Below are 20380 nucleotides of genomic sequence, written 5' to 3'. Positions count from 1 at the left end.
ACCCGTGGTGAATATTCAGAGGCCGTCGTGATAACACTGGGCTATTGATTAGGGCGGCATAAAACAACCAACAGTTACAAAACAGATTTAACAATGCAAACTCCTCTTCTGTTGTGAAATGAACACCGGAATAGGAATGTGTTCAGTTAAAGCAGATTCCTTTACTTAGTGATGTTGTAGCTCGTCACGCCGAAGACTTCACATGTGTACAATGTGTGAAGCCAATGTCTGGTGTCGCCCGTCGTGATATTGCGGCATATTGCTAAAAGCGACGTAAAACCATACTCACTCAATCACACACTTCTTCAGAATTTTTTTTTTTTTTTTATTCAAAGATCTGTAGTTATACACACTCACACACGATAATTACGTCAAAGAAATTGACTGTGGTCTGTGACGTCACTTTCAGTATCTGCCTTCCTATTATATAGTGTGTTGTGGCAAAATGTAACAGAACTGGGAATAAAGGCTATACTGTGTTGATTTGTTTGTAACATTGGTTTAACAGAAATATAACATCCAGCTACTGCATGAACTACCTTGACTAAAATGGACTAAAATGGTAAGGTGTGTATATACAACGAGAAGGTAGTGAGTGGGTTGTTATAATCCCGCTTCAGTCAGTACTTCAGTTTTATCACGGCGTGCCAGCATCATGGCGGTGGAATGCCAAAGTGATTCAAGACGTGTACGTATAAAAAAAATACTGAAATCATCAACATGCAACCCAAACAGGGCGAATCTGGTACTACAAATCACGATCAGCGAAACCTTGCACGACTAGGGGACGCAAATCTTATCAGTGAACCTGGCGTTTTTGACGGCCCGGCCACTGTTACCCTTACAATTGGAAACACTTGAATCTCAAAAAAATATCAATACATTATTGACTAACTTTCTTCAACAAGACATAAAAAATGTCAAAATACGTCAGTACTAGAAAATATTTTATGATACCCGCTACTTAACTTTTGATTACTTGGGGAGTGGGGAGGGGGGGTAATTTGTAGTGTCTTGTTATAGTAAATATATTTTATTTCATGGGCAATATCTAGATCGGCGAGAAATGTATTCAGAAGGGATTCACCTCGTCCTATAGCACACTACGGTGGCTGTGCATATAGAAAGTGACGTATGGCCGTCTTTTCCAGTAATCGTTATTGATGATATTTGATAACCGCAATGTACACCATAAAGAAACCAAGCTTACACACTTGCGTGTTCAGACGCTATACAGCCCAATCAAAGGCTGAATTCCAGACAGACAATCTTTGGTCGAGCAATCAAACTGCCTGTACACTGTAATCATCTTAGAAGCAGTGTGCCAAAGAGTATTACACTGTGCCTACGTTGAGAGTACTTTGTGTTGATGCTTCCGATACGGCACGACTGCCTGGGAATTATTCATGGAAGACACACCACAGAGATACGTGTTTGTGGCAGTAACGGTTGGAATGGCGCTTAGGTCACTAATGTAACTAGAGGATATAGATTTTATGTGTAAGAAAACTATTAAGTTAAAAGCGCAAGATAAATATTTTATTTTGGTTATGTTATTAAGACAATGGCTGGAGCTGTGCGTATTTCAAGCCGGTTGATTAGGTTTGCGTTCTGGTGTTCATGGTGTTGTGAGTCAATTGGTGGCCTGCTTGCGGTAATGAGTAAGCGCTAAACAGTCTTTATTGCAAGCGAATATTGGTTTCCTCGTCAGTCACTCCTCTAGTGAGAGGTTATCACACCAGCAGGTAATGCAGCGTCAACCCGGAGCCTTGAACATGCACTCAACGACAATACGGGAACTTGGTGCAGGGTTTTCAATACTCTGAATGTACAAACACGAAATAGAGTAAGTCTAGATGTTTCGACCTCGTTATCGTATAATTACTCAGCAGTAATTTTATTTCATTTTGTTTTGATTCAAGAACTATGTTCTTCTACACAGCATACAATTCCATACCCACAAGGTCTTTCTATGAAAAAGTTATATAATTATATCGTTTTTACCCAAATCCGTAATATTTCATTTTGTTTTGATTCAAGAACTATGTTCTTTTACACAGCGTGCAATTCCATACCCACAAGGTCTTTCTATGGAAAAAATATATAATTATATCGTTTTTACCCAAATCTGTAATATTTCATTTTGTTTTGATTCAAGAACTATGTTCTTTTACACAGCGTGCAATTCCATACCCACTAGGTCTTTCTATGAAAAAGTTATATAATTATATCGTTTTTACCCAAATCCGTAATATTTCATTTTGTTTTGATTCAAGAACTATATTTTGTTCTTCTACACAGCATACAATTCCATACCCACAAGGTCTTTCTATGAAAAAGTTATATAACTATATCGTTTTACCCAAATCTATAACATCTCTTTGGAATTGTCTCAACAAAACCATTCTACAGAAGCATCACAACATTAATTGTTGGATCAGAGAACTTGTTATAAGTGACATGACATATCATCGACATTAGGCCAGAATCTTAACAGGAAATCTGCCAAAACCATGCATCATTACTTTCAACTTTTGGCTAGACTACAAAGCCTACAGACATGTCAATACCTCTTTTGTACTGGATTCCGAAGTTCCACTAAAGCCGTACAGAGAGAGCTATACTGATGGGTCCAGCAAATTTTAAATGTACCATCATATCCCTGTCTAAGAGATGAACCACAAACCTTAATACGATCAAGGATGTACTTTCCTTATATTCACAGAAAGTATTTGAGGCAAGTGGAGTGAGTGAGTGAGTTTGGTTTTACGCCGCTTTTAGCAACATTCCAGCAATATCACGGCGGGGGACACCAGAAATGGGTTTCATTGTACACACATTGTACCCATTTGGGAATCGAACCCGGGTCTTCGGCGTGACGAGCGAACGCTTTAACCACTAGGCTACCCGACCGCCCCTGAGGCAAGTGGAATTAACACCAAGTGGAATCTCAAAATCTCATAGGATTTCCTTGAATATTAGTAGTTCAATTCTGTTCTATTAAAAAATAGTTTAATTGTCATTGTTATACACCACCATCCCAAACAACAAACTAAAGGGGAAATTGTATTCCTTGTTCCATGACCGTCTCCGTGGTCTAGAGGTACAGCGTCCGCCCGGAGAGCGGAAAGTCTGGGGTTCGATTCCCGACCGCGTCATACCAAAAGACGTTTAAAGATAGTAGATGGTAAGGGACTAGGTCGGCTCGGGGTCTGTATACTGTGTCTGAGTGGGGTATTCATGTTAAACCGCGGCATGGTATCTCAGTGTGCTAGCAGTATAAATCGGCATCAGTCCGGACTAGTACAAGCAGCCACACACACGTGCATGTACGTCTCTATATAAGTGCAATAATATTGGACTCGACGTTAATCCCAATTTCACCTCGACTTGTTCCAAAAGGCATAGTTTCACAAAACGAGGTGACCATAGATATACTTACATCTCTATCTTCAACGGTTCAAGACAATTTGTCAAAAGGAAAATAAAATGTCATCTGAATTTTAACCGACAAAACAAAATGTGAAATGCTGGACTGAACATGTTTTTGACATTTAAGGATATAACATTGAGGAAAGAAGCAGAAACCCTCATGGGAGTTTGCCATGATCAGTTTGAATTGAATGTGTTCGGATTGGCAAAATCGAAACAAAAGATTTTGGCCTAGATGTTTAATTTAAGCTTGAAGTATATCGAAGATCCGATATCTTTCAATGGTGGACAAATATCTAATTCCCTTCGACTGATTTACCCACCTGAACTAGAAATAAAAAATGTTTATATTTAGATCTATGCATAAAGACTCAGGGTGATTCAAACCTTGCACAAGACTATGAAGAGAGGGGTGACATCATCTTTCCCTACATGTCGAGCAACATTCCAGCAGCTCTAGCCCTTTGTGTCTACATTTCAAAATGTTTGAGATACAACCGAGCACGCTCTATCTACCAAGATTTCAAAGAGCGTCATATGACCCTTGCTCAAAGTTTGAACATGGCGGACATGTCGAAGACATTTCACGCATCAGTGACCAAAATGATGTCCGATGCAAGTCTATATTTTGACTTGAACCATATTTACTTGTATCCCCACTATTTGATGCTCGGGATATTGTAGGAGTCGAGCAATGAACTTTTGCTGACGGGTGGGTCTACAGGCACTAAGAGCACACAGTATCGATTAGAGAATATAGTTCATGTTATTGCTTTTAAACGTTTAAAACTAGAAACAGACCCACTAAATCACAAAAGACTGCATGTTCCTGAATTTTGAAATTCCCAATAAAGGGAACTGACGCTTTAAACTTAAGTAACATTCTCAGACAAATGTCCCTAGACATCCCACAAAATTCCACATCAGTATTCGGTTCCGTATTCAGTATCCAGTGTATCATAGTAATTATGTCTCGTAGCGTCCTTGAAGGAAGTTACATAAACACACACCAAGCACTGGTATTATCAATATTTGTTAGTGATTCATTTACACATGCTCAGGACATAGTCGGAATCGTACACAGTTTACGCCACTCTACACAACAGTACATACCACACAGTACAAAACACAATAGACCACACAACACACATACAACTAGTACGTACAGATCACACATCACATAACTCTACACACCACACAACACTACAGATCACACAACACTACAGGTTAAACACTACAGATCACACACCACTACAGATCACACAGCACACAACATTACAAATCACACAACATCAACGCTACATATCACACAACACTAGACAACACTTAATACTAGAGATAACACGATTAAACAACACTACATATCACACAATACAACACTACAGATCACACACCACTACCGATCATACACCACCCACTACAGACCACACACTAGCACATCACACAACACTATATACCATAAACCACACTCCAAAAGAACACCACACAACACTACAGATCATACACCACCCACCACAGACCACACACTACCCAACACCACAAACCACAGACTACACATCACTCAACACACACAACACAACAGACCTACACGCTATAACCTCACACTAACACTACACTCCACACACTAACACACCACATCACAGCACCGACAAAAATCATATCCTATACATAGTCGCCTTCTGGATAATTCCTTTGATATTATTGGGAGCAGCTGCAATTCTATTTGTAAAAATTATTAGTTCCCAAAGCAAAATGGAGCGGAATAATTTGCCGTGAGGTTTTACCTCAGAAAGAAAATTGTTCGTTGGACATGCTGGCAGTCGGGGGAAAAGGTGATGTGCAAAGAAATTAAATTCTTCGGATCCTCTTTTTCCATAACAAAATTGCAGTGATCGAAAAAATATCAAAAGAAACTATTGGCAAGTAGACAGGAAAAATTAGGGGGCTATACATTATTCAGTACAATTTGAACCCTGAGTTTGTTACCAAGCCATGCTGATTGTGATCTACTTAGACTGTGACCCAGCAACGTTGATCCACTGATTGTGATCCACTGAGATTGTTACCCAGCCACGATGAATGTGATCCACAGATTGTTACCCAGCCACGATGATTGTGATCCACAGATTGTTACCCAGCCACGATCAATGTGATCCGCAGATTGTTACCCAGCCACAATCAATGTGATACACATATTGTTACCCAGCCACGTTTATTGTGATCCACTGAGATTGTTACTCAGCCACCTTGATTGTGATCCACAGATTGTTACCCAGCCACGATGATTGTGATCCACAGATTGTTACCCAGCCACGATCAATATGATCCACATATTGTTACCCAGCCATGCTGATTGTGATCTACTTAGACTGTGACCCAGCAACGTTGATCCACTGATTGTGATCCACTGAGATTATTACCCAGCCACGATGAATGTGATCTGCAGATTGTTACCCAGCCACGATGATTGTGATCCACAGATTGTTACCCAGCCACGATGATTGTGATCCACAGATTGTTACCCAGCCACGATGAATGTGATCCACTGAGATTGTTACCCAGCCACGTTGATTGTGATCCACTGAGATTGTTACCCAGCCACAATCAATGTGATCCACAGATCGTTACCCAGCCACGATCAATGTGATCCACATATTGTTACCCAGCCACGTTGATTGTGATCCACAGATTGATACCCAGCCACGTTTATTGTGATCCACAGATTGATACCCAGCCACGTTGATTGTGATCCACATATTGTTACTCAGCCACCTTGATTGTGATCCACAGATTGTTACCCAGCCACCTTGATTGTGATCCACATATTGTTACTCCGCCACGTTGATTGTGTTCCACATATTGTTACTCCGCCACGTTGATTGTGATCCACAGATTGTTACTCAGCCACCTTGATTGTGATCCCCTGAGATTGTTACCCAGCCACGATGAATGTGATCCACTGAGATTGTTACTCAGCCACGTTGATTGTGATCCACTGAGATTGTTACTCCGCCACGTTGATTGTGATCTACACATTGTTACTCCGCCACGTTGATTGTGATCCACTGAGATTGTTACTTAGCCACCTTGATTGTGATCCACAGATTATTACCCAGCCACGTTGATTGTGATCCACAGATTGTTACTCCGCCACGTTGATTGTGATCTACACATTGTTACTCCGCCACGTTGATTGTGATCCACTGAGATTGTTACTTAGCCACCTTGATTGTGATCCCCTGAGATTGTTACTCAGCCACCTTTATTGTGATCCACATACTGTTACTAAGCCACGTTGATTGTGATCCACATACTGTTACTAAGCCACGTTGATTGTGATCCACATATTGTTACTCAGCCACGTTGATTGTGATCCACATACTGTTACCCAGCCACGTTGAGTGTGATCCACAGATTGTTACTAAGCCACGTTGACTGTGATCCACATATTATTACTCAGCCACGTTGATTGTGATCCACAGATTGTTACTCAGCCACGTTAAATGTGATCCACATATTGTTACCCAGCCACGATGAATGTGATCCACTGAGATTGTTACCCAGCCACGGAGATTTTTACTCAGCCACGTTGATTGAGACCCACAGATTGTTACCCAGCCACGATGATTGTGATCCAATCAGATTGTGAAACAGGAATCTCAAGCTACCGTCGTGAGCATACTGATACTATTATTACAAAACGTAGATCAGACACACGGGTCGTTTCTGTGTCGGAACCGTTCCCTGACAATGTTCCAAATATTTTCAGAAAACGCATATTAAATATTGAAGGGTCGAAAAAGTACCTACTGTGATGTTAACATAATTGTAACGGACATCGTAGGAGAAAGGGTAACAATGTCATTCGGGTTCTGAAGGAAATTCCAAAACATAATCATTCATTAAACAAATATCTGGTCATTAGTAACGTAACCTGCTTCAAAGGAAAATTCCCCACCTTTCTTTCTGGGTGCAGCAGCTTTAATCAGTCAGAATAATTCCGGTGACTGATATAATTCCCTTAACTGAAATGTCTTGCAACATGCAAGGGTGTTTCTTTGCCCGATATTAAAAGCAACAATTTGAATATTTCAAAGGTTCTTGGTGAAATGCTTGATGCTTCAATTTATGTTATTTATAAATTTCTTTCAAGTCTGTAATAAAATGCGGTAATATTACAAATAATTTAATCTTTTGGTAGAACTTAGCTCGGAACAGGAGATTGTTTTCCACCATTACACTGATTGAATGGGTGGGTTTTCGGTTTTCCTTTGTCTGTGCAATTTCCCAGAGTGGAATTGGATGTGCGTATTTTGTCATGGGATAATGAAATATTTGCTGTGTCCATGATAAGATATATAATTATATAAATCCTCCTGATTTTCTTTGAATGATAGACATGATGGAATGATTAGTGATGAAATAATATGGGTGTTCACATCAACCGTTTGTAGAACACTCATAGTTATTAATAGCAGCGGGTAATAAGATAACAAATATAACCAAAAACATTATCATTCAACAGGATAACACTTAAAGTGATAATTTCAAATAGCCAAATATGAAAACACGTTTATTACCAAAGCTTTGAATAGCCATCAGATAGGCACTTATAAATAACACTTTCTGTAGTCCAAATGTGAACGCTGACAGGTGTGATAGGTGAAATGATCGATAAGACAGCTGGTTCATAGTGATATCTGATAAGATGAGCGCAATAATCCACGCAGAGGGAAGAAAAGGTCACACCAACGCAGCCAATGACAAAACTCCCTCAGACTTTGATATAACAAGCTTAAGCATTTGCATTCCTTAAACCTTTCCTCTTCTCCTTGACACGCCCGCTCCCATCCTTCAAACTTCTTCTCTTTGTCCTGAAAGGCCCGCTTTCATCCTCCAAACCCTTTCTCCTCATCCTGAAACGCTCTCTTACATCCTTTAAAAAACCCTCCCGTCCTTCAAATCATTTCTCCTCTCCATGTAACGCCCGCTTCCATCCTTCAAACCCTTTCTCCTCTCTTTGTAACGCCCGCTTCCATCCTTCAAACTTTTTCTCCTCTCCTTGTAACGCCCGCTTCCATCCTTCAAACCCTTTCTCCTCTCTTTGTAACGCCCGCTTCCATCCTTCAAACCCTTTCTCCTCTCTTTGTAACGCCCGCTTCCATCCTTCAAACTTTTTCTCCTCTCCTTGTAACACCCGCTTCCATCCTTCAAACCCTTTCTCCTCTCCTTGTAACGCCCGCTTCCATCCTTCAAACCCTTTCTCCTCTCTTTGTAACGCCCGCTTCCATCCTTCAAACCCTTTCTCCTCTCTTTGTAACGCCCGCTTCCATCCTTCAAACTTTTTCTCCTCTCCTTGTAACACCCGCTTCCATCCTTCAAACCCTTTCTCCTCTCCTTGTAACGCCCGCTTCCATCCTTCAAACCCTTTCTCCTCTCCTTGTAAAGCCCGCTTCCATCCTTCAAACCCTTTCTCCTCTCTTTGTAACGCCCGCTTCCATCCTTCAAACCCTTTCTCCTCTCCTTGTACCGCCCGCTTCCATCCTTCAAACCCTATCTCCTCTCCTCTTAACGTCCGCCCCCCCCCCCCCTCCCCCCCTTCAAAACCTCATTGTTCTCCTTGTAACGCCCGCTTGGTTCCTTCAAACCCTTTCTTTCCTCCCTGAAACACGCGCTTTCATTCTTCAAATCCGCTCCCATCCTCCAAAACCTTTCTTCTCATCTGAAACGCCCGCCTATTTCCTTCAAACCCCGCTACCTTCCTTCAAACCCTTTCACCTCTCCTTGTAACACCTGCTTCCACCCTTTAAACACTACGTCCTTCATTAAAAAAAACTGCAGCCCCCATACTTTTAACTCTACCTCAATCCTCCAAAGCACGCTCTCATCCTTTAAACCCATTTTACAGTCACCGACAATTAATCCCATGGTACGCTGCTCGTATCTGGGATAGTTAATGCCAGAAGTTTATACTCAAACAGGGATTCCGATCTGCGTGGTATAATTGAATTCATCTTCTCGCAAGCAAAGAAAACTATTTCAATATTAATAGAAAGCGCTATATGACATGACGCATTTGGATTTTTTAATGAAGAAACATCGACTCCTTCGTGACTTCAGTGCAGCTAATAATGCTGTTTGTTATGTTAATCATAACACACCCAAAACGACCCAGTGATTAAGTCTGTGCAAATGTTGATAATCAAGGAACGGTCGTCTTTCATTTCCTTTCATCATTCGCCTATCATTTAATAATCCTCTGTGTGTCTCAACCAATATCAAGATTAAGCAATGTCTTCCTTCTTATCTCAACTCAACCAGAACCAGATCGATGAAATGCCCCATTTATGAAATCAATTATCATTTGTAGAATTCTTTCTTAACATCGTAAAATCCATACACAAGGATGTTGACGCTAATCACGACATTGCCTATCTCTGGTGAAGAGGAGCCTCAGCAGTAGCAGCAGCAACAGCAGCAATAGTAGTAGTAGCAATAGTAGTAGTAGTAGTAGTAGTAGAAAAAGGAGAAGTAGTAGTAGTAGAAGCAGCAGTAGAAGAATGAGAAGAAGAAGTAATAGCAGTGGTAGTAGAAGAAGAAGAAGTAGAAGAAGTAGTAGTAATAGAAATAAATAAGAGAATACGTAGTAGTAGTAGTAGTAGTAGTAGTAGTAGTAGTAGTAGTAGTAGAAGAAGGAGAAGAAGAAGTAATAGCAGTGGTAGTAGAAGAAGAAGAAGTAGAAGAAGTAGTAGTAATAGAAATAAATAAGAGAATACGTAGTAGTAGTAGTAGTAGTAGTAGTAGTAGTAGTAGTAGTAGTAGTAGTAGTAGTAGTAGAAGAAGGAGAAGAAGAAGTAATAGCAGTGGTAGTAGAAGAAGAAGAAGTAGAAGAAGTAGTAGTAATAGAAATAAATAAGAGAATACGTAGTAGTAGTAGTAGTAGTAGTAGTAGTAGAAGAAGGAGAAGAATAAGTAATAGCAGTAGTAGTAGAAGAAGAAGTAGTAGTAGTAGTAGAAGAAGAAGGAGGAGAAGAAGTAGTAGTAGTAATAGAAGTAGAAGTAGCAGTTGCAGCAGTAGTAGTAGTAAAAGAATAAGAAGTAGTAGTAGTAGTAGTAGTAGTAGTAGTAGTAGTAGTAGTAGAAGTAGTAGTAGTAGAAGTAGTAGTAGTAGTAGTACAAGTAGTAGTAGTAGTAGTAGTAGTAGTAGTAGTAATAGTTCCTTCTAAGTACAGCATGGTTATACTGCGGTCAATAATTATCACCGTTATACATACTCGTTGTACTCATTATTGCTACAAGGTTACATTATCTTTGAAAGTCAATCCTGCATGTGAGCACATTCACGTTCATGAGAACTTCCAGCTTGGGGTCGACCACATCCTCCCGTCGAGGGGCGGTGACTGTCTGGGAACAATGTGACTCGTTGTAACCCTTGAAGCTGAAGAACAGGAATTCACCAAAATGTGGCGAAACATGCTCTCTTTTCCCACCCAGTAAACCAACAGGGCGTGGGTGATCCTTTGTTATCCAACAATCGTCGTTGCCAAACACAACAATTAATCGAGACTCGCGGAAAATTTTAATTACTTCGCCTCTGCAGATCCTGTTCACGTTAACAGTTTTAATGTTTCATGGCGGTTTTAAAAGGTTGAACAAAGCAATCCTGAGCGGCTTGACTGAGTCACACATTCATTAATAATGCGCCCGAGAAAATCAGTCTGTTTACTGGCTCCCCAAGAACCGGCATTGTACTGGGCATAGGATTAGGTAAGATGAAGACACAAAAATAAAATGTGGCAGAGTTGTTGGTACGAAGATGGGGCGGGTAGGTTGGGAGATTGGGGTGGGTGGATACGGATATGGGGTGGTTGAGTACTAGGATGGTGGGTGGATTCGAAGATGGGTGGGTGGATTTGAAGAAGGTGGATGGATACGGAGATGGGTGGCTGGATACGAAGATGGTGGATGGATACTAAGATGGGTGGCTGGATTCGAAGATGGGTGGATGGATACGAAGATGGGTGGATGGATTCGAAGATTGTGCTGTATATAATGAATATGGGATGGCTGGGTATTGAGATAGGGGAGGGTCCATACGAAGATTGCGTGGGAAGATACGAATATGGGAAGAGTGGATCCTGAGTCAGGGTGGGTGGATACTAAGATGGGTGGTTTGATATGAAGATGGTGGATGGATACGAAGATGGGTAGATGATACGATGATGGGTGGCTGGATTCGAAGATGGGTGGCTGGATTCGAAGATGGGTGGATGGGTTGCGAAGATGGGAGGATGGATACGAAGATGGTGGATGGATACGAAGTTTGGTGGCTGGATTCGAAGATGGGTGGCTGGATTCGAAGATGGGTGGATGGGTACGAAGACGGGTGGCTGGATACGAAGATGGTGGATGGATACTAAGATGGGTGGCTGGATTCGAAGATGGGTGGGTGGATTCGAAGATGGTGGATGGGTACGAAGATGGGTGGCTGGATACGAAGATGGTGGGTGGATACTAAGATGGGTGGCTGGATTCGAAGATGGGTGGATGGATACGAAGATGGGTGGATAGATACGAAGATGGATGGATGATACGAAGATGGGTGGATGGATTCGAAGATTGTGCTGTATATAATGAATATGGGATGGCTAGGTACTGAGATAGGGGAGGGTCCATACGAAGATTGCGTGGGAAGATACGAATATGGGAAGAGTGGATCCTTACTCGGGGTGGGTGGATACTAAGATGGGTGGACTGATATGAAGATGGTGGATGGATACGAAGATGGGTAGATCATACGAAGATGGGTGGCTGGATTCGAAGATGGGTGGCTGGATACGAAGATGGTGGGTGGATACGAAGATGGGTGGATGGATACGAAGATGGTTGATGATTCGGAGATGGGAGGATGGATACGAAGATGGGTGGATAGATTCGAAGATGGTGGTTGGATACGAAGATGGGTGGATGGATTCGAAGATGGAAGGATGGATTCGAAGATTGTGCTGTAGATACGAACATGGGGTGGGTGGGTACTGAGATGGAGAAGGGTCCATACGAAGATTGAGTGGGAAGATACGAATATGGGGTGGGTGGATCCTGAAACGGGTTGGGTGGTTACTAAGATGGGGATGGATGGGTACGAAGATGGGTAGATGGATTCGAAGATTGTGCTGTAGATACGAATATGGGGTGGGTGGGTACTGAGATGGAGAAGGGTCCATACGAAGATTGCGTGGGAAGATACGAATATGGGGTGTGTGGGTCCTGGAACGGGGTGGGTGGTTACTAAGATGGGAGTGGATGGGTACGAAGATGGGTAGATGGATTCGAAGATTGTGCTGTGGATACGAATATGGGGTGAGTGGATCCTGAGACGGGGTGGGTGGATACTGAGATGGGGGTGGATGGGTACGAAGATGGGGAGAATGAGTGCTGACATCGGGGTGGATTGGTTGGAGTTCGGTGTAGAACGGTATTTCATATCCGAAAGTCACTATTCACATGAACAAAATATTTTAAAGCTTGTTACCACTGCACGGTGTTTAGAATTAGATTCGTTATAATCTATATTGTACTACATCCGAATTCGTTATGTCCAGACTTAACTTTCGGAAAAAACACATCGTAGACAGATATCCCGGACCCGTGGTTAGTCACGTGATATATTGTTTAATGACAAAAAGTATCTAAAACTCTATGTTTAAACTACAAGTCACTATTGTTTGCAGTTCTTCCTGACTACTTCGCCCATTCCTTCTGACTTTTATATGTTTGAATAAAACTAAAACTTCAGTCAACTTCAGTGTATTCACCAAATCGTTTCTTACATGTATCTAAACACATTTTACCAGAGCTACGGTTAAACATTTCCCAATAGGACAGTTTGTACCTACCTCTACAGACCTGTAGCGGGTACCCGGGTATGGTCGGGTAATAGGGAGGTGGGTACCCGGGGAGTAAATTTGGACTCCGAGCCCTTTTAGAGTTACACTAAGAAATAAATATTTCACAATAACATTCTTTAATAATGTATACACTCACTTATTTTACGTGGTTTGTCTACCCATCCAATCGTTCCCACAGTACAATCACATCTGAACTGTTCTTCTATTAGAATATAAAGTCTGTATGAATAAAAAAAATATACTATCAGGAGGATGTATTAGTTTCCTAATTTCCTGCTGCTTGAATCAATAACCACTGCTTTGGGCAATAACTCTCAGACAATGTCAGGCGCCGTTCCCAGACACATCTGACAGCCACGAGCACCTGCAGGCAATGACGTCATAGCCGGAGCGTCAAACAATAGACAATGTTTCTTGAAGCATGATCTTCAAATTGCTTCTGATGAGGTCAGTACAGAGTTTAGGAAATTGAAACGTCAATATTGCGGATAAAATCATTTAATTTTTTTAAGCTGATGAAATCAACAACACGACCAAAACGTGAGTGTTTTTGGCCAAGTTTTTCATTCTAAAGCATCTGTGATTACAGACGTATTTGTCAGAATACATTCAGATTCAAAAGACAATTTAAAATATAATAATGATGATACTGTTGATGACTGTAGGAAAACATTAGATCACTTATTCAATATCACAATTAAATATTTCATTACCGGGTTACATTTCCTGAAATCAAAATTTCTTTGCTGTGAGATTTAAAGAGGCTAAACTTACGAAATGCAGCCCAAAGTTAATTTATGGGTTGTCAATAAATGCTAGAAGTAAAGGTAATCAAGATTTTTCCATATTACAAAAGCTAATCTCTCATGGCATGTCGGAACATTTTAAACATAGATTTGATATGGCCTGATCATCAACCTCAGCAGCTATGGGTCAGGCTAGAGGTTGGCTCTTCACGCCTAAAATCGGGTTCGATTCCTCACGTTGGTACAATTTGGAAGCTCATTCATGGTGTCCCCCGCCGTGATATAGCGGGAACATTACCAAAAGCGACTTAACACCAAACCCACCTATTCATCAAAATCAACCACGTGGTATCGCTGCTGCTGCTGCTGTGGGTCCGGAAGAGAGGGTGCGGAGGTGTTCATCCGCTTGCTGAAGCATTTTAATCATGTTGGCGTTTTAAATAATATAACAGTTTCTAAAATAACACTTAGCTGACTTAATTTTGGCTAACAAACGCAGATTGTATCCCCAACTATGTGCTAGCATTTGTTTGTATTTAAACGGGGGGTCGGATAGCCTAGTGGTTAAAGCGTTCGCTCGTCACGCCGAAGACCCGGTTTCGAATCCCGACATGGGTACAATGTGTGAAGACCATTTCTGGTGTCCCCCGTCGTGATAATGCTGGAATATTGCTAAACGCGGCGTAAAACCATACTCACTCATTGTATCAGTGCATCCCTCACTCTCCATCTCCGACCTCCGACCTCCGACCTCCCTCATCCCCATCGCATGTATCTGTCCTTGATGATAATGTTGCTGATGCTGATAGTGACGGATCAAATGACCACGACGTCAATTTAAATCTGTTTCATATCCATCTGCACAGCACCTGATGTTATACTGATGTTCAAACCTCCAAAGAATAAACCCTAACACCCCCAGCATTGATTGTCGTCCTGAGATATCTGCCTAGAAGCCCAAACACTGTCATGTCTAATTGTCTGCATCCGGGATCACAGGACAGTACACAATGTCTATTAGTAAATCGATTTATTACAACAATGTGGCAACAGAAATAGAATAACCAACTGGCCTTGTTAGGTCTTTAAATACTGGTCCCGTTGGAACAAATGTTCACTGAGGTGGATAATATTTCATTTATTTCACTGTACAGTTTGGAAATACGTTTGGCGGACATGTTGACACTGACTATTCGGCGGCAGCTGATGATGTCACAAGGATTTGCTTTGGAACTCAACCAGAAAGAAAACCCTTCATGGCTCACATGCGATAATCCCGCTTCCTGGGCCAGAACACCAGTGATAAAAACATCCTCAAGATGGATGAGTCTTTGATTCGGCAAGACATTGAGTAAAAGTTGTAACGCTAATTTGGACATGACATACCCACCCCCGGCAACATAAGGAGGAAACGTCTCTGCAGGGAAGACAGTATAAGGCACTGACCAATCGTCCCTAGGGTCTCTTATGACCCGAGCACTTGAACTAAGAGCCCCTAATATTTGTTTTGATTTGATGACCCCCATCCTCAGCTCGCTCAGTAAATAGGGCACATTTAAATAAACGTCATCATCACACTTCATGTAATACCGAGTCCGGGGCACGTTCCGCACGACCCAATCCATTCCTTTAATTACTTTCCGTGAAAGATTCCTGTAGTCTTCGACAATATCAACTTGGACTAAATCCCCGTGAATTACCATTTCCCGTCTTATTAATTCCTGCCAAGAACCATCAGTAATCGCCCCGACGAGAAACACGACTTCTGCCTCACCCAAATGTTTGACATCATTGCCCCATGTTGCCCTTATCGTCTGCCTCAGCTGCACGTGCTCTGGGTGCGAGCAGACGACAATAATCAAAATCAAACTAGACGCAAATCGAAGATCGGTGTGGAAGTCAGACTGGGAGTTATTTTTCGTTTTATCGATTTTGTGTTTGGTATCATCGAAACCGAGGTAATTCCGTTTTTTAAGGAAATCCCCATCCCGTAGAGAATTGCGAAATAACAAATGTCTGTCATTGAGTTCCGATATGCCTTCGTCTACCGTCGAGTCCTCCACAACATTTCGGATCGAACCCAGCTGGCTATCCATTAGGAAAAAACACAAAACGCACAAAACAATTACACAGATATTTTTTGCCTTCCGAATCGACAGTTGTGGTCTCCTTCCCTTAAGAAATAGGCACACTTTCATTTCCACCTTGGTAGATAACCTGAACAACAATCGATTAAGTAGATCCAAAACGCATCTCAATGGGTGCAGAAAGGCTCTCTTCAGCGTGTATGGCATTGGGAAAAACACACGGATAAACATTCATTGTCGTGCAGGAGATAACTTCACTAAGTTCACACACAAAAAAGTAAGAATACACTTTCCAATCAATTAAACCGATCGATCACCGCCACAACTTGGGTTCTTGCCTCGCGAACGATGAACACCTGCATGCAGTAGTGGGGTACATGCTAATAAACAGAGCACATTAAACATATTCCATGTTCAGTTATGAGTTATTAATATTTGATCCTTTTGCACGAATCTCATGCTATTTCAGGGAATTAAATATCTCCCAGTTTAACATCCGTGAAAATGGCACATGGAAATCCATATAGGCAAAGCACTGATCTTGAGTATTCCCTTTGAAATATGTCTGTTCAACGAACAAGTTTTAATCCGATGCCGTTTGAAGCGTACACAATCATTCCTGAACTAAAGTCGTTGTGTAGTATTCTGCCCGTCCCCTTAGTGATGTAACGCGCTGTAGCCGCCGCATCTGTAGTTGTCCTACTCCGTCACAACTCGAACAAAGCACCAGGCAAAGGGCACCTGCTATTAACTGCCTTTGTTCACCTGTGATCGGCCCAACGTTTTGCCGGTGAATCAGTTCATCTTTGTATTAGCGGCCACCGATCCGTCAAACAACAGCCGGTCGTGGTAGATGAATACTTCTCTTCTCTTTGGAGACTGTGCATTAAATATGACTGAGTTCTAAGGAGCCCTTGAGGTTTTTTTACACCACGGTCGATTTAAAGGCTGTATTTGCTTTTTCTTACACGCAAACATTTCCAAAGCACATTTAGCTGTTGTTTAATGGCTCTATGACAAGGCATAAAAATGGTCTTGTCTATTCCAATACGGCCCTTTTTAGTCAAGTGTACTCGGATAAGGTTCTAGTCCGACTGCAAATCCTGGAAATGTGCTTCAGCCCATGTTCTCGGGTTTAAAGGGACACATCAATCGATCCAGTACTTCCAGAGTTATTCTGTGAGCGATATGTTCGGCCTCTATCTCCATTGTCTATCTTATTTCATATCCGATACATTTATCCTCTAACGCAGCAGATGAACTAGGGCTTGCATTAAATCCTCAAGCAGGACACTATATCAGACTCAAAAGTATTCCTTACTTTCCAGCACCGCGGGACAACGGCCTCCTGTCTCCACGCCTCCTGCTTATATATGAATCACTCAGACCTCCGTCTTCATCCAAACAATAGTAATTAGCAACAACCCAGTGATCCATGACTTTGCTTCGATCAATGAGAAGACTCGGTATAATAACTGGATGTCAAACCAAGTTAGCCTAATTGCTTCCTCTGCAGTTGATGCAACAGTTCCCCCCGTGGCCGCTCTTTAACTGATCGATCTGAGCGTGTTGCTCGTGATATCAAAGATTGCATGGACGGACTAGATTTTCTCCGTGAACGCCCGGCGCCAAAACGCGTTCTCAGGCATTCATCAGGATCGGACTTTTCCAAGTTTCATCCATCAGTTTTGTCCCATCCGTCATAACTGTTGGAAGAATCTTTGTCGTCTGCTCCGCATTAAAGGCGGGAACTGCAACACGCATTGGAAGTTTATGTTGTACATATCGTGGAATTCGCTTTACGGCATTTGGCATATGGGAATCGATTATGTGTGAAGGCTAGATTAATGGTCTCAAATGTCACCGAGACGGTCCTGGAAGCGTGCCCGTAATGTATCCTTGAACTGTGTCTTTCTGCTCAATGTGTCCGTGTGTGTCTTTGGGTAACGCCCTATTGTGGTATATAGCGTCACATAGTTTTTCATTGTGTTGAGGGATTTTTATTATTCATATTCGAAAGGGGTTTTAGTAAAACTTGTTTTGTCGATTTTTTGTTGGGTCTTTTGTAGCACAGTTAAGATATGTACAACATGTGATGAATGCGTTTCAAAAATCTAAAACTTGTTTTCAAGTCAACGAATCTCGCCTGTGGCGGTTCCGAGGTTGACAAGGCTCCAGTTAACCCCATGCTTGTCATAGGCTGACTAAGGGGGATCGGATGGTCACAGTGCGCCACCTGTCAGATGGAATTTCAGCATAACCTGAAGGCCTTGATCGCCGTTCATGCTATCAACCACGGGTTTCCCTGTCCAGACTCGAATATTACTGACAAAATACACTCACCAACTAACTCTGATCAGGTACTCTTTTAGACCTGGTGTTCACAGATACAGACACCCCTAACTTCCACATCAGAGTCGGAAACAGGCGGCAACGATTGCAATTTCAACCAGATGAACCCTTTTTTATAACAAACAATAAGGTTGAGCAGAATTTAGGTTCAACTGACGCTTGGAAACAAGAATAATTGCAATTGACCGAACTCTCCTCATTCCGGTCAGTGTGTGTATTAATAACTGAACCTTTACAACGTACTAAATTGGTCATCGGAGATTTGGAATGAGGGATCGATTTGGATACGCGCATAATTTGGGAATACTGTTATTCCAGCTTGTATTGGTGATATTTGCAAATCATCTCTCCTGGATGGTTTATGGGGCAATATAAGGTACCGTATCACGCTAATTTCTATTACAAATGCCTCTATTTCAAGACGCTGAATGTTACTGTCGCGTGGCTGACTTTCAAATGCTGGTACTTAAGCTCGGCAATTTTGTATCATTCCCCTGAAGATGTTTTTGAGTGGAATAATTCTATTCTGAAAATATCAGATTTTACACGGAGGCGGAAATATGGAGCTTAGGGAATTCATTTCCTTGAAGATGCAATAAATTTGTCCTTTTCTGCGACCTTCCTGCAAATGATCATAGGAACAGTTCTCATGTCATTGTAATGAATATTCCGAGTTCCCAAAAACTGAAAAAAAATCTGAAGCACATCGGTTCTAATGATGATTTAACGTCTGGAGTTTTGGCATCTGTCGTCTTTAAATTATAGGATATAACTTCTAAAAAATAGAGCATGCCTTTGGGAGAACGCGTGGTAAATTAATGTCAAACAAAGTATTAGCTCTCAAGCGCATCATTAACCTCCATGGAGTTGATAAAGAACCAGTTTTGTGTGAAAATGCTCTTCTATGATAACGATTCGACATCAGGGTAACATTAAACATGACACGTCACAGTGTAAATAAAGGGTTAGTGAAACACCAGCTAAAGACAAAGAGGCGGTGTTATCCGACGGATTTAGAGTATAAGACAAATATCGGCTTTACGGTTGTTAGGTCATATATCTTTGACTATCGCTTCTCTTATGTTATGGTTCGATCTCAACAAGGGTTTAATCCATGAAGCCTGTTTTCCGCTAATAAAACCATGCCTGTGTTTGTGTGTGTGTGTGTGTGTGTGTCTGTGTGTGTGTTTGTGTGTGTGTGTCTGTGTGTGTGTCTGTGTGTCTCTGTGTGTGTCTGTTTGCGTATGTGCCCGTGAGTGTGTGTGCATGCGCGTGAGTGCGCACTTGTGTTTGTGTACGTGTGTGTGTGTCTGTTAGTGATTACGCGTGCGTTTGTGCGTGTGTGTGTCTGTATGCGTGGCTGTGCCTGTGCATGTACGTGTGCGTGTGTGCCTGTGTACATGTGTGTGTACGTGTCTGTGTGTCCGTGAGTGTGTGCCTGCGTGTGTCTACGTATGTATGTGTGCGTGTGTGTGCATGTGTTTGTGTGCGTGTTTGTGTGTGCCTGTAAGTGATTGAGCGTACGTTCGTGCGCGCGCGCGTGCGTGCGTGTGTGTGTGTCTGTGTGTGTCTGTGCGTGTGTGTGTGTCTGTGTGCGTGCCTCTGTCTGTGCCTGCATGTGCGTATGTGCTCCGATATTTAACTATACGAGTTCTAATCACTTCATTTATGTTGAGCATCAGACATACCATCAATCAAGACGACATTGGTGGAGGCAAATCAATATTTCCTCGTAATTAATCCCCTCATTGTTATGGATACTAATGTCATCTGTGATTTTATTGCAAATGTCTTCCGAAAATAGTATTATGCTTCGAGCGAAAATTGTGAGCTTTCAGGAAAATACACATCGTTT

General features: G+C 41.8%; 2 protein-coding genes across 2 annotated transcripts; both read right to left on the bottom strand.

The window, feature by feature from the left end:
- Positions 1-8395: 8395 nt before the first annotated feature.
- Positions 8396-14852, bottom strand: LOC139467732 (golgin subfamily A member 6-like protein 6). Its single transcript, XM_071249241.1, has 2 exons — positions 14810-14852; positions 8396-9030 (listed from the first exon to the last, which is right to left on the bottom strand). Exons 1-2 carry the CDS (start codon positions 14850-14852, stop codon positions 8396-8398), a joined length of 678 nt encoding a protein of 225 aa, XP_071105342.1.
- A 284-nt stretch (positions 14853-15136) lies between these two features.
- On the bottom strand, positions 15137-17703 carry LOC139469417 (beta-1,3-galactosyltransferase 1-like). Its single transcript, XM_071251582.1, has one exon. It carries the CDS (start codon positions 16402-16404, stop codon positions 15172-15174), a length of 1233 nt encoding a protein of 410 aa, XP_071107683.1. The 5' UTR covers positions 16405-17703; the 3' UTR covers positions 15137-15171.
- Between the last annotated feature and the right edge of the window lie 2677 nt (positions 17704-20380).

This window comes from Haliotis cracherodii, unplaced genomic scaffold (genome assembly GCF_022045235.1).
Source record: "Haliotis cracherodii isolate W230 unplaced genomic scaffold, xgHalCrac1.p SCAF_2, whole genome shotgun sequence".
NCBI classification, from domain to species: domain Eukaryota; kingdom Metazoa; phylum Mollusca; class Gastropoda; order Lepetellida; family Haliotidae; genus Haliotis; species Haliotis cracherodii.
The sequence above is the reverse complement of the archived record's forward strand: the minus strand, read 5'-3'. Positions and strand labels throughout refer to the sequence as shown.

Coding starts and splice junctions, on each gene's coding strand:
- LOC139467732 (XM_071249241.1), bottom strand. CDS start 14,852: ATGGGGATGAGGGAGGTCGGAGGTCGGAGGTCGGAGATGGAGA. Junction 9,031..14,809: donor TCGGAGGTCGGAGATGGAGA/GTGAGGGATGCA, acceptor GAGGTTTTGAAG/GGGGGGAGGGGGGGGGGGGG.
- LOC139469417 (XM_071251582.1), bottom strand. CDS start 16,404: ATGTTTATCCGTGTGTTTTTCCCAATGCCATACACGCTGAAGAGAGCC.